At 41.6% G+C, this 24,290-nt stretch overlaps 1 protein-coding gene across 12 annotated transcripts in view; it reads left to right on the plus strand.

The window, feature by feature from the left end:
* SIPA1L2 (signal induced proliferation associated 1 like 2) overlaps positions 1-24,290 on the plus strand; it is a 245,594-nt gene that overhangs the window by 119,820 nt on the left and 101,484 nt on the right. For all 12 annotated transcript variants that reach the window (XM_074990163.1, XM_074990169.1, XM_074990167.1 and 9 more), the window contains 2 exons: positions 11,991-12,124; positions 14,524-14,712. In XM_074990163.1, the coding sequence (XP_074846264.1) occupies positions 11,991-12,124; positions 14,524-14,712 (323 nt within the window). The remainder of the gene's footprint in view (positions 1-11,990; positions 12,125-14,523; positions 14,713-24,290) is intronic.

Raw genomic sequence — 24,290 nt, forward strand, 5'->3', positions numbered from 1 at the left:
ACATGTAAAACATTGCTCAAAGTCTACCTCAAAGATTAAGATGTCAGGAAGCTTGATCTTTTTGGTCACAGGTCTTATGCCCTGGCCACTCTTTTTACTTCAGAATAGTGAACCATCAGGTGCTTATGGTCAAATATGGCTATCAAAATTACAACAAATTTTATTCCTTTATTGAGCATCTGCCAGGGAGACGACATGACCAGTGGAATTTTATTTTGCAGACATTGCTGCAGACACTGAAATACAGTGTATGTCCACTGCAGTGATCATAAGAATATCTTGGTTGCAGCTGCTGGGCTTTGAAGGAGGGTTTAGAGTACTATAGAAGACCTCCCCTTTTGATGAGCATAAGCTCATTGTGGATTTAGTTACAGCTCTACCTTCTCAATCACCGATGTCCTTGTGACAGTTTTTGATGGCTTGTTTGAGTCAACTATCCAATCAACAGGTTTTTTTCAGCTATATAGTCTTAAACCCCTCTCTCTTTTTGGATGCCACTTCTTCCATTTTCAGGCTGCGTGGGACAATACAACATTGGACAAATGCGTCTTGGAAACCATAACCTCTGATTACACTATCCATTTCAAATCTATTTCTACTACCCCTTATAACTCCCTATGTCTCTTCAGACTCTCTTCTCATGATCACTAAGTGGTGCAAGACATGGCTTCACTTCTATGTTTAGGAACAATAGAACCAGTTACTGTGCAGCACAGGGCAAGGTCCTTTTGGATTCCTGGAAAGAATGAAGAATTGAGGCCAATTATAGATTTTTTTTAGGTCTCAAAACAGGTAAGTAAAACAGCAAAAATTCAGAATGGTGACCCTTGAAGCAAAAATGTCCTTGTTTATAATTAGGAGATTAGTTCACGTCTTTTGCCCCTCAAGATGCATATTTTCATGTTTCTATTCATTCTTCACATAAGAGGTGACTACCACTTATGCACTACCACTACCAAACACTACCACTACCAAGTGTTCCCTTTTGGCCTATCTTTGGCCCCAAGGGTATCCTCAAAGATTCTGCTGGCAGTTGCTGCCCATCTATATCTTTGGGTGTAATTGTTTTCCTGTAATCTGAATGAAGGGGGTAGAGCATATGAGGAAGTGTTGGCATCAGTAAAAATGTGTGGGTTTTTTTGTTCATGGTGTGAGCCTTCAGATCAAATGCAAAGCCCTTTTTGACTTAGTTAAAGCATCTAGACTTTATAGTAGCTTCCCCAAATGCAGTGACTGGCAGACTGTCACCGCCTTCCAGCAGATTTCTTGTATTAGTGAGTCTCATCTCAGAGATGCAGGGTAGTCCTAAACTGACTAAGAAATTTTCTTGCGTCCTTGTAGTGCAGCATGCCAGATTACATCTCCAAGATGTATGGGGTAGTACTGAACCATTTACAAACCAAGCAAGCACAGCCTAGGCAGGTTACTATCTGTTCCCCAAAAAGGTCTGCAGCCACTCAGCTGGGTTAAGGACCTGAGCAAAACATGTGCAGCTGTCCCAGTCTTTCATAGTGTTCTTCAGCTTTCTGGTAATGTTAACATCAGCTACTTTGCTTTTTTTGTTTGTGGGGGCACATCTGGAATCTCACAAGGTGTAAGGCAAATGGACATTACAAGATGATCATTGCCACACGAAGCTCTCAGAAATTGAGTGGTGAAAATACTTTCTACAACTGAGCATAGCAAGGCAATAGAGAGAATGACCAACAACTGGGTATGTATTATATCAACATCAGGGAGGAGCACATTCACCAGATCTCTGTGCTGAAACAATAAAATTCTGGAATTGGTATGTAGTCTGTCCCAGATTCCTACTTCTGAGGTATTTAGAAAACCATGGCAGATATACTCAGCAGGCATTTCTTTCTAAATTACAAATTGGAAATGAACGGCTGCGTCCTCCAGGTGTATTGGTACGTCAGTCTGCCTGCTACAATAGGCAATGCATCAGGCATTGCTCCAGAAATGATCTCAATCCCTGAGGAGCGATGTTTCTCATCTTATGGACTTAACTGTATGTATCCAAAAGCACTGTTAATGTTAAAGGCTCTCAATGAGAGGAAACTGGAATGTGCCAGAGTCATATTTAATTGAGCCAGTGTGGCCAAGATAAGTCTGGTATTCCTATTTAATCAGACTCACCTCTTCCTCTCCATGGAGGCTTCCAAATCAGTCCTCAAGACTGACTCAGGATGCAAGCTTAACCACAGTTTACAGATTGTGAGGCTCAGAGGAATAGAAGTATCCTGTTTGTAAGAGGTACAACACATTTTATGGCTGTACTGGAAATGCTATTGATCTGATGAAGTGGGTCTGTTCCATGAAAGCTCATCACCTAATAAATCATTTTGTTACTCTTTAAAGTGTTACATTACTGCTATTTTATTTTGTTAGAATACAGACTAACATGGCTACCTCTCTGTTACGTTTGATGAAGTAACAGAAGAGTCTACAAGAAGTATTTCTTTCCAAGAAATGGAAACAATATCTTCAGTGTAACAGTCATCTTATTGCTCAGACTTTCTCTCCTCTAAGGTATTGGATTACCTGTTGTTGAAATTGAAAACATTGTGTATTTCATTAGGATTGCACTGGGGACTTGTCACTTGCTTATCTGTGATTCGTAAGAAGTTTGTTGGATACCTACCTCTTCACAAATCAGAAATAGTACTCCTAGCTTGGATCTGAACCTAGTCCTTAATTGCAGCATGAAACATCCTTTTGAACTACTAGCTATGTGTTTTTTTATTAGATTTATCACTGAAATCTTTCGAGTAGCATTCACTTTGGCACAAAAGGTTGGAGACTTGGGGTCTTTAATGGCACATGCTGCCCCCCAGTCATAGTAACCACCAGAAGGATCACTGCAGTTCCATCCAAGGTTTTTATTTAAGGTGTCTTTAGAATTGCCTATTTAACATAATATTCATCTCCAACCCCTTCCCCCTGCAAAAAAGCATCTTATTGGGTTAATGAAGAAACCATATTCCATACTTTATATTTCAGGAGAGCATTAGTTTTGACCTGGACGGGGTATTTAGAAGATCTCATAAACAGTTTGCATCCAAACAAGACAGAAGCAAGCATTCAGCAATTTCAAAAGAGTGGTTATTGAAGTGGCTCTCCAGTCTTACAAAGATCTTCTATAACAACCCTTTAAGAAAGATAGCATAGCATGTTCCACAACAACACTATCTACATCTATAACCTTACTTAAAGGATATACTGATTGGAGATGCCTGTACAACAGCAACTTGGTTATCTGGTTACACTTTTTATAATTGTTACATCTTGCTGTTGGCAACAAGATCAGAGGCTACTTCAGGCAATACAGTTCTCACTTCTCTATTGGGCTCTGCTTCCAACCAGACAGTACAGTTTTCGTTTCTCTAGTGGGCTCTGCTTCCAACCTTCTGCCACTAAAGGCAATATTGCTTGGGCATCATGTGAAGTGGGACACTCCCTGGGGCACTGTGTCCTTGTGGATGCTTCTGTATCTGTCCTCCTTCCCCTTGCTTTAGATATGCCCCTGGGGGACCTTTGCAGTGGAGAAGAAACTCACCTGTGCATCCCCCTGTAGCCATGTGTAGGCTGAATGGGCACCAATACTGAAAATCTCCAAAGGCACAGGCCCACTTGAAGTGGAACCCTCAAAGGGACACACATCTCAAAGAACTCCAGTTACTGCACAGGGCAAGTAAATCTCTCCTGTTGGCTGAAAATATGGACCTTGAGATGCTACAGCTTCAGTCTCTCAGGGTTCTACTTGATAATTAATGGCTCATATACATCCATCACTTTGCTGCTGCTGCTGTTGTAAATAATATACACATTTGGTAAATTTCTCATTCATATTATTAAATTTTCCCCTCTTTGGCCCTAGAATGCTACCTGAGGCTTTTAGTTTTTCTGTGTGTTCCTTATATGTAAAATAATAATGGATATGGATATACACACATGAATTGTGAACGCTTAATACTCTTCCACTGAGCTCCCCAGTTGACATTATCAACTACTGTATGTTGAATTGCAGATTTAATAGTAGAAGAGAACTTAACAAGAGGCTGTGGAAAGATGAAATAGAAATGTAACAAACAGCTGCTTGTTTATAAAGAAGTACATGCCCACCTTCTTTTGCGTCTGCCTTTTAGGAGACACTTATTAAAGAAAATAGCTTTCTCCCTATTTGGAGTTTTGTTCGGTATTATAATTGACAGCTGTCAACATGCAGCTTTTATTTCTGTTTTAAGAGGTCTGCACATGCAGCATTAACACTTTCCTTCCCTCTCAATAAATTATGGTTGAGGAATTCAATTTCATATTTCTGAAATAAGCTATAGTTTTAAATCATGTGTAAGATGCATAGCTATTGCAAAAACAAACTCTACACATGGCATGGATGTGAAATAAAATATTTACCACTCTAGGTATGATTTACAACAATTAGAATGTATTATTTTATTTCCTAACTTTGATGTATTGACTATGTCCTTTTATAGATCTCAGCTTATCAAGACCTGAGGGAATGAGTAAAAAGAGACAGATGTATGTTACATTTTTAAAGGGTTGTTGAATGGAGCTTTATTTAGCATTGAATTTACTCTTGAAAATGTCCTTTTCTTTGGAGAAATTTTCTCCATTTCCAACCAATGAGAAGTATCACTACCATGCTTGTGGAATTTTTACAACCACTTCTTAATGTGTACCTATGTCTATTTATGGATAGCAAATAAATGTCCGAGTCTAAAAAGGACATGTTTATAAGGATATGTTGGGGGCCGGAAGTCTTAGCAGATTTTTAAAATCAGCTGCCAATTTTATGTTTTGGTAGCTTGGAGGCAGTCTTTTCTCTTTGGAAATTTGAATTTTATGAATAAGATCTGTTCAGTATAGAAGGATCCTTGTATTAGAAGGAAACATGACCTCTATATATTGCAAAATGAACAGAGGAAGAGCTTTTAGATATTTTAATTTTAGGGCTTTGAGAGAGTGTAATGGTATCCATGGTGCAACCAGGACTGTGGAACTACTGTGCTTCCTGTCCTAGCAAGCTAGGGTATCCCTTTCCTGTGGTGGTGATGCTAAATCATAAACCTCTGGCAGGTACTGGATTTGCACAGACATCCGAGGGTAGAGACACTCCCACCTGAGTTATATGAATGTTTTTGCTAAACACTCATGAACCAATAATTGAACTTCCCAGCCTGTCCTTTATAATTGTAGCTTCTTGCCCTGCTCAAAAGCCTAACCAGCTTAAGTTCATTACCCAATCTGCCCTTTTCTCAATGTTGGGAGGGCACACAATAGACTTTGTAAACTGAGCTGAGAATTCTTGAGCGCTTCAGCCAAAATAAACTGTTCTAGGTAAAATATAAAATAGATGCAGCTAACAGAAAAATAGATTTTAAGTGATTGTAAGTAGCAAGTATAGAGATCAAAACTAGTTTGCAAAGAAAAGTAAATCCACAGTCTGAGTTCTGCAAATTAAATAGGGTAAACTGCTGATTCAAATTCTAACAGATGGTATAGTTATTTTCTCAGTACACCGACCCGGACACTTTTCCAGTGTGGTCCCACCCTCCTCAGTTCAAAGTCTTTATCCTCCAGATGAGTTTCCAGGTGTTGAGTTGTGGGGAGGGGCGTGAGGCCAAGCCATGATTTCACTTCCCCCTCTTTTATAGTTCTTTCTAGCCAGCTGGAAGGAACTATTGATATGATTAGTTTCCATTGTATATGGGCAGACTCTGAGAATTCTCCAATGCATAAAGTTCCTGGGACAACGGTTTCTTTCCTTGACGGGTGTAGCTGAGCCATTGATGCTGTCTGACTACTCCATTGTTATACCTGAAAGGCTATCCCTAGCCTGACAATATTTCAATACTGCCTGGGCTCCAGGAATGTTCCTGGTTCCACCAAAGTCCATATAAAATTAAATAACTATCTCCATTGGCTTTCAGTTTTTAGGCTGTGCACAATGAGTGACTGACTAGGCTTCTCCTTTCTGACAAAATTATAGGCAGCAACACCAAACCTAGCTAAAAAGTGTTGCCACCGTTTCCTTGTCTTGGAGTTGGGACTTCCTCTCTAAAATTTCCATTTTCATCAGAAGCACCTCCTGCAATTGCTTGCCTTTGATTACCAACCCGTGTTTATCTAAACTTTTTATTTTCAGCCCACATCCTCAAAATGGTCTGGCCTAGAAGTGAATCATGGGTACTGTTTGTTTCCTGTGTTGAGAAGTACCTTTTTGGCTAAGAGATTTTCAAAAGCGGTAGCTTAAATTTGGTTTCATAAGTTGATATTCAGGTATTTAAATATGTGGACTGATATTCTGAAATGCTGAGCACCCTGCCTCTTTCTTGAAAGGTGATGGGAGCTTGTGTGCACTGCACAGTTAGGAAAATCAGCCGACTTATTTAATGGCCTAAATGTATTTTAAAACCTAAAGTTATTCTTCAGTCATTTGATACACTGGTCTCTGTGGATTTGGTGGTAAAGAATCATGTGTTCCAAAAGATGTTAGGTAGTATTTTCTAAAATGGAAAAGAACCCATTTCAGTAGCAAGTTATCAAGAAAACCTTTCTGAAATGTTAATGAATTTCAAAGTTGAGCTATAAAAATGGACAGTTATACTTTTTTGTTTGTGTTAGTCTTATGCACAAACTACATGCACCATAACAAACTATCCACTGCTAATTTCTAATATATAACTGTCCAAGTGAAGCTAGCTGAATAGTACATATGTAATACAGTTTATGGCTCTGCAGGAGAAGGGAACCCAAACTCTGTGTTCTGCCAGAATATTGCAAAATAAAAAAGCCCTAACTGTGTGTAACTTAAAAGTATTAACCAGGGAAATGTTAGGTACACATATTATCATTTTAACCAGATGTTTTTTCTTCCTTTCAAACATTAAAGGGTTTACTAGGTTATGACTGCAGGTTTCTTGTCCCAGGAATCGCATGAATATGGATGAACATGCATTTCTTGCAATAATGTTTTATGTTTGGAGGAGTTGAGTCTGCCTTTATGCAACTTGCAGAGTTTTTGCTATTTTACATCATATGGAGATATTTTCTGTAAAATGCAAGATGAATGTTTGTTACTTTGGCAGCATGGGTTTATTCCTTTAGACACCACCTTAAGAAATATGCTTTTTGTCCAAAGATGCTTTAATTTTCTGGCAAAGGATGGAATTGAACTACAGAGCTTTGTGCCTGTTTGTTACCTGCTAGACACCTCGTAACTAAAGGAACAGAGAGAGCCATGCTAGTCTGTATACTATCAAAACAAAAAAGCAGTCCGGTTAGCACTTCAAAGACTAGCAAAATAATTTATTAGGTGATGAGCTTTCATGGGACAGACCCGCTTCTTCAGATCATAGCCATACCAGAACAGACTCAATATCGAGGGCAACTAAAAGGAGACTCTAACTAAACTAATGTATCTAACTAAACTAATGTAGCTAAAGGAGTATCTTTGTCTTGATTTGCATCCAGAAGCAAGGCTAGGAGAACCTTAAGTAAAGTGCTTACCTTTAGTCACAGTTTAAATGTTGAATTATGGAAATTCTTGTTGATAGTAAATGTTTAGGCTCTAGAGATATCTCAGACCAAATTAATAGCACTGTTGTATCCATACAAGTATGTTGAGTAGCCTACCAAAAAGGCTATGTGATCTTTCTAACCTCTCTCCTGATTTTGTTAAAATAAATACATTACTCGAAATAAATGTAATTCATGTGAAAAGTGCCATATAGGTATTACTGCAGACTGAACTCATCTTGGGAAAAACATGTAGCTTGTGAGCTTGAGATGAGAATACGGTCTTTGTGCCCCTTTCTTCCTTAAAGTTACTTCCAGGATTATTAACAAGTATTTATTCTATAAGGTTGTTCTTTCTTTGTTGTTGTTTTTGTTTTAAATATCACGCGTCATTATAGTATGTGGGCAACTGCCAGTATTACATCTGTGTACATCTGTTACATGTTGTCCCCGCCCCCCACTGTACTTCCCTCTTCTCCCCCAAGGGAGAAACATGGGTTGGAGTGTTATGTTTTTGCAGGGTGTGTGTCTTTTTAATATAATTATACCCATTGCTGTGAGTTTACGTAAGTGAAGTCTAGGTCATATAAATGTTCCTTGCATTTACCACAGAAAGTGGTGGTGGTTTGTGATGGTCCTTGGTTCCAGTTGTGATGTAGTGCTAGCTGTTGTGGATGCTTTCTGTTTATTGGGAGCTGTAGAGAGACCACCAACATGCATTGCATAGATCCCTTTCATTTCCTTTCAGTTGGAATTGTAGTTACATTGATAAACCAGTAGTGAAAGGGTCTGCAGTTCATTACTAGTCCTCTAAGTCTCCACTGACCCCACTGAAATACACTTCTGTGAACATTTCCAATAATGATGCTTCCACTTCTAATGAATTCATAGATCCTGGAGGAAAAAGTGCCACAGTGAGCAATAGCCAAAAATAGAAATCTGAAGAAAAATTAGAGGAACTATTCATATGATCAACAGGTTGTCATAAAATGAAAAGTTCTTAGTTTCAGTTCTGTATGATGTCAATATTCTGACTCCCAGGCCTGTGCATTAACCACAAGATTATCTAATCTTTTCTTATCTCCACTTTATAAAAACAAAACCAGTGTTTTAGTTGATTCTGACAAATGACAGTAGAGCTACAGTCTTTTTTCTAATATGTTTAAAGTTTGCTTTGGTGCACATTATTCCACTCTGTGAGCTAGATTAACTTAATACAGAATTTTATTTAAAATTGCCCATATTGGCATAAGTATTTAGAAAATGTGTGGTCTTTTCTAGTTCCTGCTATACACTAGTTTTGTTTCCACTCACTACAGTGAAGTCTTCATGTTAATGTGTGACAGTTGTTGCCCTGTTTTAAGACATGAATTGTCAGTCAAGGATGAAGCGGGACATGACACTTTGGCTGCATCTACACTACGAGATAAATTCCAATTTAAGGCAGGTAGCTTGATATTACCATGTGACTGTCTTCACTGTAGAGACCATTAGCTTTATTTAGGGAGCACTAATGCGAGATTACAATATTGTCATTACCTGACAGATACAGCATCAAGCTTGAATTCAGAAGTTTGATTAAAGGCCAGTATGGAAGCGCCACATCTTAAAATCAAATTTTAGACTCCAGATGTGTCATGTATGTACCCCACAGGGCTCTGCTCTGGCCGCTGCTCTCCAGGTGTGCAAAATTAGGTAACAGGAAGACTGAATTTCACGCTGGGACCAGGAAGCCTGTGGCTGTGTGGTCATGTTTGTATGAGAGCCTGAGAAATGTCTGTCTATCTTTGCTATTAGTGCCGTGAGCTCATCTACCCATTACAAATAACCCCAGCATGGAGTTCATGGTTCTGTCTCTACACTTAATTTTTTTTCTGTGCTTCCTGGCACCAGCCAGTGCCTCATCATACCATATGGCAATGAGGCTGTTGTGGGGGGTCGTGCTTGCATAAGAGACCAAGAAACTTTTTCTCAGCAGTTTACATTTGTGCGTGAACCCTGCTTCCTCCCCCACGGGCACCACACAGTCTGGGTTTTTCTGCAGTCAGCCACGTCACATGGGTATTCCGTGACCCAATAAAAGGTTGTGCCTGCCATTTGGTGGGGACCATCCTGCCAGGCAGAACCATGTTCTAGCTTGCACGTGTTTAGGGCTCCAAAGGTGGGAAAGAATTTTGGGGCTTGCAGCTGCTGGGAGGAAGTCTCCCCTGGCAGCTAAGATTTTTTTGGGGGACTACTTCAGCATTTCAACCAGCTCTACAGCTGCAAGCCACAGTCCCGCTTCTCCCAGCCAAAAATATTTTCAGAGGCTTGCTGTCCATCTTTTTCCTAACACTTCCTATTTGTCTTCATGCTTTAACTCCCCAAGAACACAGGGTGGAAGGCAAGTTGAGATTGCTGTTTCCTTTATAAGTTCAGCGTATGATATTTCACTGCCATCCCCTGTGTTGACCACGTCTGTGTAGTGAAGAGAGAAGTCCAAAATCTTTTTTCCTAGACTTATCTATCCTCTTTGTTCTAACTGTAAGAATACAGTAGTCCCTTAAGTTATGCATCCTCACATAATTCGAATTTTGTATAAGTCATGGGGCGGCTTTTTCCCAGGCGGAACACACGTTCTGCAGCCAGGGAAACAGCAGGAGCACTTGGAGCTCCTTTTGAAAGGTAAGTTCTGGGATGAGGTGGGGCACTTGGGAAGGGTTAAGCCTGCAGGTGGATTGGGGAAAGGGGAATTAAACCTGGGGTGGATTAGGACTTCAGGGGAGAGGGGGCATGGGCTGTGGAGTTGAGCTGGAGCCATGCAGCCCTGCGGGGAGTTTTGACCCAGGGCTGAGGGATTTGAGCCAAGGTGGGGGGTGGTGAGCGGGGCCATGGGGGGTGGTTTGAACTGGGTCTGGGAGGGTTGAACCATGGCAGGGGGGTTGAAACGAGGTTGGGGAGGTTGAGCCAGGACCAGGGGGAGCAGGATTTTGAGTTGCGCTTAACTCATATTAATGCGTGTTAAATGCAAACTCAAAGTCGCACATTTCAAGGCTTTACTGTACAGGCAGGGGTCCCTGTGTTATTTTCAGGGATTGAATGCAATCATGGGAGGGGGACACTCAGGGGATGGCCAGTAGAGAACAGTCTTTGCACAGCAGCCTTATGGTGCACCAGAGTCAAAGACCCTCCCCCCTCAGTAACTCTTTTTTTCAAAAACTTTTCTATCTTCTCTTTCTTCAGGTTTTTTAGGGTCCCTGTGTTATTTTCAGGGATCAGATGCAATCATGGGAGGGGAAAACACTCAGTGGATGGCCAATTGAGAATTCAGCTACAGAAGAGAGAGTTCTATAAACTTCTTTGCTATCTCTGTGGGCACCCTACTTTTCCTTCCTTCCAATGGGAAAAAATGGATATTTGCTTAGTATGGGAGGGGAATGAGGAAAATGCAATGTGGGAAGATGTCAAAGACCAGCAAACATACCCAGAATGCTCCAGGGATGAGGGAACTGTGGGATAGGTTCCCACAATGCACTACTGCAACAGCTAATGTTTGGCAATTGAGTGTAGCAGCAATAAGTCAACTTTGTGAGGAGCATGTGGGGAGGTGAGGATGGTCAAAATCGAATTTATAATTTCCAGAATTACAAAATCAATATTAATAAATTTGAATATATCTCGTAGTATAGACACAGCCTTTGTAATAGCTCGCTATTGAAATATTTCTGAAAAATGATGCACAGTTTTGAGAGGCTGCTTCTACACCCTCACTTTCCCATGGGAGGTGGCATTGTAATGAGGCAATTCAAAGAAGGCTAATGAGGTGCTAATGTGCATATTCAACACCTCATTAGCATGAAGGTGGCCACGTGAATTTCAAAGTGCAGACTTTGAATTGCAGATTGAATGTGTAGATGGAGGTAGCTTAGAAATAAGCGCCCCACTTTGGCATTCCCTTACTCCCATCTAGTTCTGTGGGAGTAAGGGAATGTCGAAGTAGGTGCTTATTTTGAAGCTACCCCCATCTACACATTCAATCTGTAATTCGAAGTCTGCACTTTGAAATTCACATGGCTGCTGTTATGCTAATGAGGCACTGAATATGCATGTTAGAGCCTCATTAGCCTGCTTCATTACAATGCCACCTCCCACAGGACAGTGGAAATGTAGAAGCTGCCAGAGACATGCTGCTAGTCTACTCACGTGAATTGGATTTCATTTAGTTGTCTACAAGGAACTTGTCCTACTACATATTTTGATACTTGTGCTTCTCTACACTTAACTAAAGAATTTAATCTCTTCCCTGTCTAAACCTTTGTTTCGTAGACAACCTGTTGTGCATGGTGCAACAGTGGATGTCCATTTCTCACTAAAGCCTTCTCTTGTAAGATTTGATGAGGCCATCAGCCACCAGTCTAATACTTCACTAATCTCTTCCTTTCTGCATTCATTCTCTTCTGCTACAGACCATCAGAACTACTTTGGAATTGATGAAAATCTTGGTCCTGTTGCTGTCAGCATCCGGAGAGAGAAGGTTGAAGATGCCAAGGAGAGAGAGGGATCTCAATTCAACTATCGTATAGCTTTCAGGACAAGTGAGGTACTCTGTTTGTAGCTCTGTCTGAGGGGAAGAAGGAGGTAAAAGAAACCTTAACATTGAAAACACTGGCTGTTTTCTCATAGAAGTGTCTGTCTGAGGATTGATTTCTAAAGGATTTTACAGTTGAATACCTTTTTCAGGGACGTGAACATTGTGATAACATTAATGCATGCTAGAGCTGATTCATGAAGCAAAATTTTGCATACTTTCCTGCTTCCTGAAGTGCTTCCTTCCTCTGATTGTGAACCATCAGAGAACAGGTGGGTTTATTGCAGGTACATATCCAGAGGGACCCATATGAGAATAGATTCAGAGAGGCAGACAGCAAAGAAGAAAAGATACGGTTAGACTGAGGTGCAGCTGGAGAATATTACGTTTCTTGTGTCAGTGAGGAAAGTTTGGGACAAAAGGGAGGATCAAGGAACTTGAAGATGTTTACCATTCCTCTGGATATGTTACAAGTGTACTGGTTTAAAATTCCAGTTAAAATGTTCTCACTTAAAAAGTGATGTACCATATTTGCAATCTGGAATCAAATGCAAATACCTTACTGAAGCAAAAATGGTAGATTCTTTAAGTGACAGTGACCTTTGATTGTATTGGGGATATGCTTATCAAAACTGATTTAAAACTTCCAGATTCAGGCTAGTTTGTATTTTTTTCCCAAGTTGATTCATTCTTCCTTACACTACTGAGTCATGTGGATCCTGTATTTAGTGGTGATTTGAATGAAAGCTTCAGGAATGTCATCTTTGGTTGGTTCCTGTGATTTGAAAGTGTAAACTTTCCCTTGATTCTCAGCACTTGGTCTCTTCATCGGGACAATAACATCTGTTTCCCATAAAGTGGCAGTTCTTGATTAGAGCTATGCAAAGGATTGGTACAATGGCTGAATTGTGAGAGAAAAATGGGGATGGACTAAAATGAAACATTTAGTTTGGGTCTGGGTATTTTTACCTTTTGAAGTAAAAGTGAAAATCAACACAAAATTTTGACGTTCTGGCATGCAGTCCAGGGCAGTGAGGGGCTGTTACCATTTACTCTGCAATTTGGGGTGCCTCTCAGTGTTTTGCTGCTGTAGCTTCCAAAGTGGGCTTCTGACTAAACAGCCTGACAGGTTGCACTCTCAAGGCCTCTATGTAGGCACAGCCCTGGTCCAGCAACTCTGAACCCAGCATAACTATCGGCAGTCTTGCTTCCAGCATCCATTATTTCTATTTTCAGCGTGACCCAATAGCAAAATTTCCCACAAAACGTGCTCTGCATTCTCCAGTCCCCCCTGGACAGCTCAGCTACATTAGGCCAATTGCCCCCAGTGAGGGGATCAGGAGTGTCTTGTCACAAAAACGTTCAGTTGTTTTTGAAATGTTCATTTCTCCAAAATGATTTAGCAAATTCATCAACTTGCAAAAAGTTTTGTCCAACCACATTTGTGTTATTCAGTGAAATGTTTTTTTTCTTCAAAAAGTTGTATCCAATTCTATTCCTGGTAATTTTAATGTTCAGGTTTCCCTTGTCCAGTTTTAATGTGTTCACAGTACTTTGGCTATGCCTTCTCTACTAAAAAGGAGTGCGGGGGCGCAGGGGGCTGGGGTATGGTTCCTTTCTGTTGTTTTTTTTTGTTTTTGTTTTTTAATTGAGGGATAACAATGCATACTAGCTATCCTACTGTGAGATCAGACTTTATATCTGCCCAGAGCTGGTCTCACCAATGCTACCTCACAGTAAGGATTCGTCTGTACTGCAATGTATGATAACAGCACACAGGGATGTACCCCAGTTAATTTCGATCTAGATCAAAAGCTAGATCAAGTAGCTGTAACAGTGAAATGATGGCCACACAGAGAGCTGCATGAGCTAGCCCTCCCTTCAACAAGACCCTGGATGCCTAATCAAGCATTTGCTGCCCATGCTGCTGTGGTATCACTGCCATTGTTACTCAGGTTAGCTTTGCTCTAACTAGATGAGGATATGTGTCGGTGTGCTGTAGTCACATCTCCCAATCTGGAGTAGACATCCTAAAAGTAATGTGCCTTGTTCAACTAGGATTTTAGAGTTGGATGGCTAATGGACATTAACTGTCCTGCTATAAAAAGACCCACCTTTTCTGCATCGAAGGCACAGCCTTAAAAACAACAGAAATGAATTAAGGATTTGAGTTTATTTTCTGCCAGTTCTACACTGTCTCGTGTTACTAGTGTGTTATATTTAACTTTTTTGTGTAGAAGTTACAAATGTCTGTTTCCTCTTTAATGTTTGTGGAAATGCAAAGATTGTTAAAACAACAAAGAGCTAAGCATGTCATCCCTCTCCCCCACTTTAGAACCTGAAGATTGTATTTTTAATAGGCTAGTGTTTAAATTATAAATATTCAGTGAAGTCCTTCCATGTTGCTGCAGCTTACTACACTGAGAGGAGCAATATTAGAAGATGCCATACCATCTACTGCTAGACATGGCACAGCACGAGGTCTGCCTCTCAAAGAGGTACTGGAATATGTAATACCAGAGCTGAGCATTCAGTGCCTGAGGCAGGCTTCCAGCTCACCTAAAGTCTCTGAACAGCTGCTTAAACTGGATGAACAAGGGGTATGTAGTATACGATTTCTCTCTAAAGTCAATACGCTGGAAAGAACATGTACTTTTTCCTTTAAATATTTTGTTGGTGTTGGAAATAAACAAGAATCTGTGATGTAATATATTTTTCTCTGGAACAGCTCTTTGCTCTGTTTTCGAAAGAGTTCACACACAGCTGAGTATTTTTAATGACAAAATGAGAATTATGACAGGTAATGGTTCAGTGACTCCTGAAAACATGCCTTATAGCTAGAGTTACAAAAGCTTGAACAATATTTGTTTTTCGAAGTGATTTGCTTTATTTCTTTTGTATTACAGTTTGGAACTGACCAAGTAGCCTGTACAGAATCCTAAGAGTAAAAGAGGGAGAGATTGTTAAATTAAAAAAATAGTTTTCCCAGATTAAATCCCATATTATCTATGTGCAAATACTGAATGTAAGCATAAAGGTTAACTAATGAATTTTCTAATAGAGTAGGTGAAATTGTGCTCTGCATCTAAGATGAAAGTCAGTGGCAGCTGAAAGTGTTCAACGCTTAAGAAAATCAGATGTTAAACATTACATTTTTTATATCATAGCCCCATGAATCCCACTTGAAAGTTTTCATATTTTAATTTATAATTAGCACTCCTATTCAGTGTAACAATCTTACCAGTGGAGTAAAATGTTTGATAGTTCAGAGAGCTGAAATTCCAATTTGCACTAGCACGTCAGCACTGAATCAGTAATGAAACAAACATAAACACTTAAAATTCAGAGTGAATAAGGGTGAGATATAACATGTTGTCAGGTGAATCCTGCTCTGTTTGCTGTTTCTGAATCATTTTGGTAAGGACTAGCTTGTGAATACCTTGAGTTCACTTAAGGAGAATTCTTTAAGGTTTTAGTTTTATTTAAAACTAATGTATTAGTTTTACATTTCACATTTATTTAAAAAACATTTATGAACTTTGCTTCAGTATGCAGGGTAGTGATAGTATCTAGCCTGTTAATGTATGCAAGGCATTCTTCTCTCATCTCTTCTGGGTGTAACGGAGTTGCTGTAGATCACTCGAGAGACAGGAGTTCGTAACTATGAGAATGTTAAGCCAGTTCTGCTCACCAAGTGCAGGGGCTGAGGAGGGGTGGAGGGCAAAGGGGGAAACTGCTTTGGGGCCTGGACATTGAACAGGATCAGGGGCTCCTGGATGCCACACCTGCTACTGAGGCAACAGCCAGTCCTCTGGGCCATTTGCAATGCTGCTGAAGCCATGCACAGTGCATTGTGGGTGGTGCTAAAGAGCTGCCCTGCATCTTCAGCTGAACCCTCATCCCATCTGGGATTTCTGTTGGCTTCCCTGGTTCTGCATGCCCATTTGCTCTGCTGCAGAAATTTTTGTGATAAATTACAAAATGTGTGTGCTTTTTAAAAAAATTATTCTGTGTTTTTGCATAATATTTTTATTCATGGAGTATGTCAGAGTTCATGGAAAAACAGTAAAGAAAATACGAGCTTTTAGCCAATTTTTAATCTTGTTGCTCCTCTATCTTTATAGCTGGTGTCTTAGTTTAAACAAAAATGAGTTCCAGCTCATAATACATCATCAACAGTCATGGGCTCAGCACTTATTGGCATCCGATGCCTCTCTCACTATTTCCTTCCATCTATCCCTGTCCAGTGCGGAGTGGCTTAGTTTCTGTAGACTAGCTCTGCACCAATCTACTATATTATCTACACATTCTTTCTGGGGTCTGCCTCTCATATTGGATCCATCCATTATGCCAAATTCCAATGTTTAACTTCATTCATCATTCAGTCTGCAGATATGCCCGAACAGCTGTAATTTCCATTGTATAACCTTCTGCAGTAGGTTCTCTTATGGCTGTATCTTCCCATATAATTCCTCATTGGTGGCCTTCTGCATCCATCCTTTTCTCAAACTTTCTATAACAATTCCTCTTGAAGGCCCATATCCTTCTCTTCAAATCTTTCGTTATCACCTATGTCTCACATGTGCACAACATGTTATAGAATACACATTTTCAAGATGCTCAGCTTTGTTCCTAAGCTAATTGCTTTTCTTTTCCAGATCTTATCTATTGTCTTCAAACTCGCTCTGGCTTTTGTATCTTTCTGTATAATTCCTCCCTGGTGACCTTCTGCATCCATCCTATTCTCACAGTCTTTCTATAACAACTCCTTTCGAACACCAATATTCTTCTCTTCGAATCTTTCATTATCACCCATGTCTCACATACATACAACATGCTGCTGAATACACATATTTGCAAGACTCTCAGCTTTGTTCTTAAGCTAATTGCTTTGCTTTTCCAGAGCTTATCCATCGCCTTCAAACTCATCTTGCTTTCGCTATTCTAGCTGCTATTTCCTTCTTACAGTCTAGATCATATGTTATGTTGCTCCCCAGATATGTGAACTTCTCTAAATTTTCTAGTTCAATACGATCGACACTAATCTTCCTTCTTCCTTATCTCCAAATACCATTGTTTTTGTTTTATCAATGTTCATAATCAGTCCATACCGCTTCCCTTCTTCGTTTAACACCTGCACTGTTTTCACTAGCTTCTCCTTATTTTCCTCAATGATAACTATATCATCCGTGAATCTCAAGTAGTTAATTCTTTTCCCATGCACAGATATCACTTCTACCTCTTCCTTGATCTTGTCCATTGCTCTCTCCAGATGTGCAATGAAGATATTTGGCGATATTGGCTTTCCTTGTCTCATACCTCTACTTGTTTTAAACCAACTTCCCAACTCCCCGCATTTTCTCACTGCTGTCTCTGCATTGTCATTGACATCCTTCAACAACTGTATCAGTCTGCTATCCACTCTGTATGACTCCAACACCGCCCAAGTCACTTTCTGATCTATACAGTCAAATGCCTTTTGAAAATCGATGAAGTGAGTGTATACATTCTTGTTCTTTCGTTGAGCTTTTTTCGCTATCAGTCTTACTGCCAATATCTGCTGTATGGTACTTCTGTCTTTTCTGAACCCTGCTTGCTTGTCTGCTATATATTCTTCTGTCTGTGATCTTAGTCTCTCAGTTAGTATCATCATCAGCACCTTGCCTAGATGACTCGTTAGGGCAATCATTCTGTAGTTCTTGCACTCCAATGTACTTCCTTCCTTGGGTACACTCACTAGCGGTGTATTTCCTGGATCATACTTTCTCCGCCGTATTTGATCATCTTTCTGTGATCTGATCATTTCCAGGGCTCTTGGTTTTCATTTGTTTCACTGCTCTTCCTACTTCCTCCTTCAAAATATCAGTCTTGCTCTCAATGCTCATTGGGGATATCTCTTTTCGTTCTTCAGTCAGTCTCTCTGAGACAACTGGGTCCAACTGTGTGCTTTGTACAGATCAGTGCAATATCTCGTCCATAACCATTTCAACACATTCTGACCACTTTCCTTCATTTCATTTCATTTCATTTCACTCTATATTGCTGTTCCATCCTCTCAGAAGCCTCCCGTCTGATCTTCAATGCTCTCTTCTCTTGGACCAACTTCAGTGTCTCCAGTGTAATCCACTTCATATTGTTCTTCTCTTCTTCTGGAACCCTCTGCTCAACTGCCTCTTCTATCACCATGGCTATCCCTTCGACTCTCTTATCTAGATCTTTCTCTGTGCCTGCATTCCTGATCTTCTCTTCAAGCACTGCTCAGTATGCATTCTCTATTTCTTTCCCACCTAACCTTGCCATGTTTTTTCTTTTCTTAAAGTGTGCCTTATATTTTCTCTTGAATTTCATCTTGATGTTTGTGATCGCTAGACTGATCTGAGTTTACATCTGCTCCTTGGAAAGCTTGGCACTACTACCTGATGTTACGCATCTCCTTATCAAGAACCCATCTATCACATTCTCGGCCTTCCCATCATTTGCTCATCATGTCCACTTCCTACAGTCCTTTCGTTGGAATCTTGTGTTGCAGACCACCATCTTGTGCTCCATAGCAAAATCTAGTAATTTCTCACCCTCGTTCATTTCTTTCACTGTATCCAAACCTTCCTGTGACTCTCACCCAACATTTATTTGTTCCAACCTTCACGTTCCAATCTCCTGCAATGGTCAACAAATCTCTCTTCGGTATTTCTCCCAATGTTTTTGTAAAGGCTTTATAGAAGAGCTCGATTTCTTCCTCCATACTCTCCAACGTGGGTTTATACACCTGAACAACCAAGGTGTGTAATGGTTTCACTTCAGATCTCATTACCATCAGACTTGCACTCACTGTTTTGTATCCCAACACTGCTCCTCTAGCTCTTTTGTGAAGAAGGAATCCCGCTCCTGCCTCATGCTTCATTTTGTTCCCTGACCAAATGACTTTGCAACCACAAATCTCCCCCAGTGGTGTCCAATGCATCTCTGCCAGTCCAAGTATATCACATCAGTATCTCCTCTTCTCCTTTCAGAGCAGCTTTAGCTTTCCAGTTGCCCAGCATGTTTGGACATTCCATGTTCCAATTGATAGTATGTGTGTTAGTTGTAATTTTCTTTCACTAGCCAATTTATCAATCCAACCCTTACATAACTGCTCAAGCCTTCGGAATACTACCCCTTCCCACTTCTGCACGTGGGAACCAACGATACAGCCAAGAATGACCTTGAGCAGGTTACTGCGGATTATGTGGCTCTGGAAGAAGGGTCGAAGAATTTGGAGCACAAGTGGTGTTCTAGTCCATCCTTCCTGTCAAAGGGAAAGGGCTAGGTAGGGACCATCGAATTGAGAAAGTAAATGCACGGTTATGCAGGTGATGACGGAGAGAGGGCTTTGGATTCTTTGATCATGGGATGCTGTTCCAGGCACAAGGATTATAGGGAAGAGATGGGGTCCACCTAAGCAAGAGAGGAAGGAGCATTTTCGCAAGTAGGCTTGCAAACTTAGTGAGGAGAGCTTTAAACTAGGTTCACTGGAGGATGGTGACCAAAACCCTGTGGGGAGAAAGGAACTTGGAGGCCAGGAAGAAATGCAAAGAGGAAAGTACAACAAAAGCGGACCCCTGGTTTGAGTAGTGAGGGCAGGGAGATAGATTGGTTATCTAACATGTTTGTACACCAGTGCCAGAAGCCTGGGTAACAAGCAGGAGGAATTGGAAGCCCTGGCCCAGTCCAAGAACTATGACTTGAATGGGATAACAGAGACTTGGTGGGATGACTTGCATGACTGGAGCGCTGTCGTGAAAGGGTATAAACTGTTCAGGAAGAACAGGCAAGGGAGAAAAGAAGGAGGAGTTGCACTGCATGTAAGAGAGCACAATGATTGCTTGGAACTCCAGTACATAGAGGGAGAAAAGTCTGTTGAGAATCTATGGGTCAAGCTTAGTGGTGTAGGCAGCACTGGAGATGTGGTGGTTGATGTCTGCTACAGGCCACCAAATCAGGATGATGAGGTAGATGAGGCTTTTTTTGGACAACTGAGAGAAGTTTCCAGATCGCAGGCTCTTGTTATTGTGGGTGGCTTTAATTACCCTGACATCTGTTGGGAGACCAATATGGTGGTACACAAGCAGTCCAGGCAGTTTCTGGAGAATGTTGGGGATCACTTCTTGGTACAAGTGCTGAAGGACCCAACCAGAGGTCATGCGCAGCACGACCTGCTGCTTACAAACAGGAAGGAACTAATAGGGAAGGTAGAGGTGGGGGACAACCTGGGAAGCAGTGATCATGAGATGGTAGACTTCAGGATCCTGATCAAAGGAAGGAAAGAGAGCAGTAAATTACACACCTTGGACTTCAGAAAAGCAGACTTTGACTCCTTCAGGGACCTGATGGGCAGAATCCCCTGGGATGCTACCATGAAGGGAAAAAGAGTCCCAGAAAACTGGCAGTATTTTAAAGAAGCCCTATTGAACGCGCAGAAAGAAACCATCCCAATGTGCAGCAAAAGAAGTAAATATGGTAGGAGACCAGACTGGCTTACTGAGAAAATCCTTGGAAAACTTAGGCACAAAAAGGGAGCTTACAAAAAGTGGAAACTTGGACAGATGTCCAGGGAGGGATATAAAGGTATAGCTCGAGAATGTAGGGCAGTTATCAGGAAGGCAAAAATGCAACTGGAATTGAAACTCATGAGGAATGTGAAAGATAACAAGAAAAGTTTCTACAGGCATGCTAACAAGAAGATGATCAGAGAGGACGTGGGGCCCCAGCTGGATGAGGGAGGTAACCCAGTGACAGATGATGTAGGGAAAGTGAAGTACTTCATGCTTTCTTTGCCTCTGTCTTCACGGACAAGGACAGCTCCCGGACTAATGCGATAAGTGATGCACTGTGGGATGCAGGTGGACAGCCTTTGGTGAGGAAAACAGGTTAGGAGCTATCTAAAAAAGCCAAATGTACATAAATTGATGGGCCTGGACCTAATTTACCTGAGGGTTCTGAGGGAGTTGGCGTATGTTGTTGACAAGTCCTTGGCCGTTATCTTTGAAGAGTCATGGAGATTGGGAGAGATCCCAGATGATTGGAAAAAGGCAAATGCAGTGCCCACCTTTAAAAAGGGGAAGAAGGATGATCGAGGGAACTATAGGCCGGTCAGTCTTACATCAGTGCCTGGAAAAATCATGAAGGAGCTCCTCAAGGAAGTAATTTTGAGGCACTTGAAGTAGGGGAAAGTGATCAGGAAGAGTCAGCATGGATTCATGAAGGGCAAGTCACGCCTGACCAATCTGATTAGATTCTATGATGAGATAACTGGCTCTGTGAATAGGGGAAGATCAGTGGATGTGATTTATCTTGACTTTAGCAAAGCTTTTGATACAGTCTCCCACAATATTCTTGTCAGCAAGTTAAAGGAGTGTGGATTGGATAAATGGATGGTAAGATGGACAGAAAGCTGGTTAGAAGGTCGGGCCCAGCGGGTAGTGATCAATGGCTCAATCTCAAGATGGTGGTCGGTTTCTAGTGGAGTGCCCCAAGGTTCGGTTCTGGGTCCTGTTCTGTTCAATGTATTTATCAGTGACCTGGATGAGGGGTTGGATTGCACCCTCAGCAAGTTTGCGGATGACACTAAGCTAGGGGGAGAGGTAGATGAGCTGGAGTATTGGGATAAGGTCCAGACTGACTTTGACAAATTGGAAGACTGGGCTGCAAGAAATCGGATGAGGTTCAATAAGGACAAGTGCAGAGTCCTGCACTTGGGCTGGAAGAATCCCAAGCAATGTTACAGGCTGGGGTCCGATTGGCTCGGTAGTAGTTCTGCAGAAAAGGATCTGAGAGTTGTAGTGGACGAGAAGCTGGGCGTGAGTCAACAGTGTACCATTGTAGCCAAGAAGGCTAATGGCATATTAAGTTGCATCAAGAGGAGCGTTGCCAGTAGATCCAGAGAAATGATTGTTCCTCTTTATTCGGCTTTAGTGAGGCCGCATCTGGAGTACTGTGTCCAGTTCTGGGCTCTCAGTTATAGGAAGGATGTGGATACACTGGAGAGGGTCCAGGGGAGGGCTGTTAGCCGGTGGCCGGGTAATGTGCGGTGAGGTACTCCCCTGGGTCCTAAACAACCCAGTTTTTTACTGTTAGAGCAGGGAGCTGCTAGCACTCCTACGGCCAGGCTGTAGTAACCAAACGGTTCAAGTTCTTTTTGTTGTGCTGGCTGTGTTGCAGTGACAAAAGGGTGAAGAGCAGTCAGGCTTAGATCTTAACTAGTTACAAGTTTATTAAGCTACAGTTATAAGCGTGCGGTTACAAAGGCTATTGTTTACTTCTTATATGCTAGCAAAGTACAGGTGTTAACAAGTTACGTTACAATCCAATACAAAGATATCTGTTACCATCTAACACAATGATATCTTGACACAACGACATCTAGTTACAGAGCTCTAATTCTTTAGCTGTGCATAAAAAAAAATGGAGACCTAGCATGGGTATATCTTACCTTCTCTGCGTCTCTCGATACCAGCGTAGCCAAGGCGGATTGGTCACTCAATTCCGCGGAAAGACGAGTGCGAGGTTGGGCGTCCCCAGTTGTGGACCTCGGGAGGCAATCACCTGACCCGACCAGCAGGTAGTTGGTGGAATGCACTCAAAGTTAGAGTTCTGCTGGGCCCACTTCTTATACCCCTTTTTGGGTTACGTATTCTCTTTCTTATCTAAGGTGCCAGATCATACTGGTCTGTCTTTGTGACGCCAGTTTGTTACAAGGGCATTTCTTACTTAATTTGCACTTGTAAGACAGGAGATAAGCAATTTAGGAGTACAGGACATTCTGTGTGGGCGGAGATTTCCCCTTCTGGGATGGTTGTGGGATCATCAAATCCATCAATGCCAGCTGGGGTGATTTCCTGAGGGGGGTCCCGCCCCCCCTTGTTGACAGTTTGGCCTGTTAGCCTTCTATCTGTACTTTCTGCTTCTCAGGGTCCTGATAAGCTAGCACATCTGGGCCTCAATGAGGGCATCAAAGACTGTGCTGTCAGCAGCTGTTTCCGTGCCCTGTGTGGTCCTCAGTGGCCGGAGAGTGGGGGTAGTGATCAAGCTGGCTTGTAAGGGGGAGACTTTGTCTGGCTACAACGGCAACCAAAATCAGTAGGGGGCTGGAGCATATGACTTATAAGAAAGGTTGAGGGAATTGGGACTGTTTTAGTCTGCAGAAGACAAGACTGAGGGGGGGCTTGATAACAGCCTTCAACTTACTGAAGGGACGTTGCAAAGAGGCTGGAGAGAGGCTGTTCACAGTGGTCATGGATGGCCGAACACGGAACAATGGTCTCAAGTTGCTGTTGGGAAGGTCCAGGTTGAACATTAGGAAAAACTTTTTCACTAGAAGGGTGGTGAAGCATTGGAATGGTCTACCCAGGGAAGTAGTTGAGTCTCTATCCCTGGAGCAGTTTAAGTCTTGCCTCGACGAAGCCCTGGCTGGGGTGATCAGATGGGTTGGGCCCTGCTTATGGCAGGGGGCTGGACTTGATGGCTTTTTTTAGGTCTCTGCCAGCTCTATTCTTCTATGATTCTATGATAATTGCATGATTGATATCACAGACCTTGTTTATCTGGCTGATGTCTGAGCTGGCATCTTTTATCAATTTTCATTCATATTGTATGTTTTACGATCAGTGCATTGTCACTCTTCTGACCAGCTCTCCTCCATCATCCAGGCTTAGGACTGGCATGGAACCCGTAGGGACTTTATGGTGGAGTTCACTCACAATATCAATTATATTAATTGGCTTGAGTGAAATCACATTTGGGGTAGTCTGAGGCATTTCTTTCTTTAAACAAACTGTGCCACTGTAGAATTCATTGCTATTACCCATTGCTGTAAACAGACACTAATATGGGTGTCAATTGTGGAAGAATAAAGTAGTCAAACTAGCCCAACTACAGTACAAGCTTTGTTATCCAGCATGCATGGAGAACCGGGTGGGGGTTGCTGGCTGATTGAATGTGCTGGTTACTCAAGCTTGGGCTGGTAGCTTCATGTCCACCAGCCCCATTTGGTCTGTCTGTTCTGCTCTGGCTCCTGGTTGGCTGCCAGCCCTGCTACTGCTGGCCCCCATGGATGCCAATTAACTGAGTTTGCTGGATATTGAGGTGCTGAATAACAGGACTTGCACTGTAATATTATAATAATCAATTTGAGATACAACAC

This window comes from Carettochelys insculpta, chromosome 3 (genome assembly GCF_033958435.1).
Source record: "Carettochelys insculpta isolate YL-2023 chromosome 3, ASM3395843v1, whole genome shotgun sequence".
Lineage (NCBI taxonomy): Eukaryota > Metazoa > Chordata > Testudines > Carettochelyidae > Carettochelys > Carettochelys insculpta.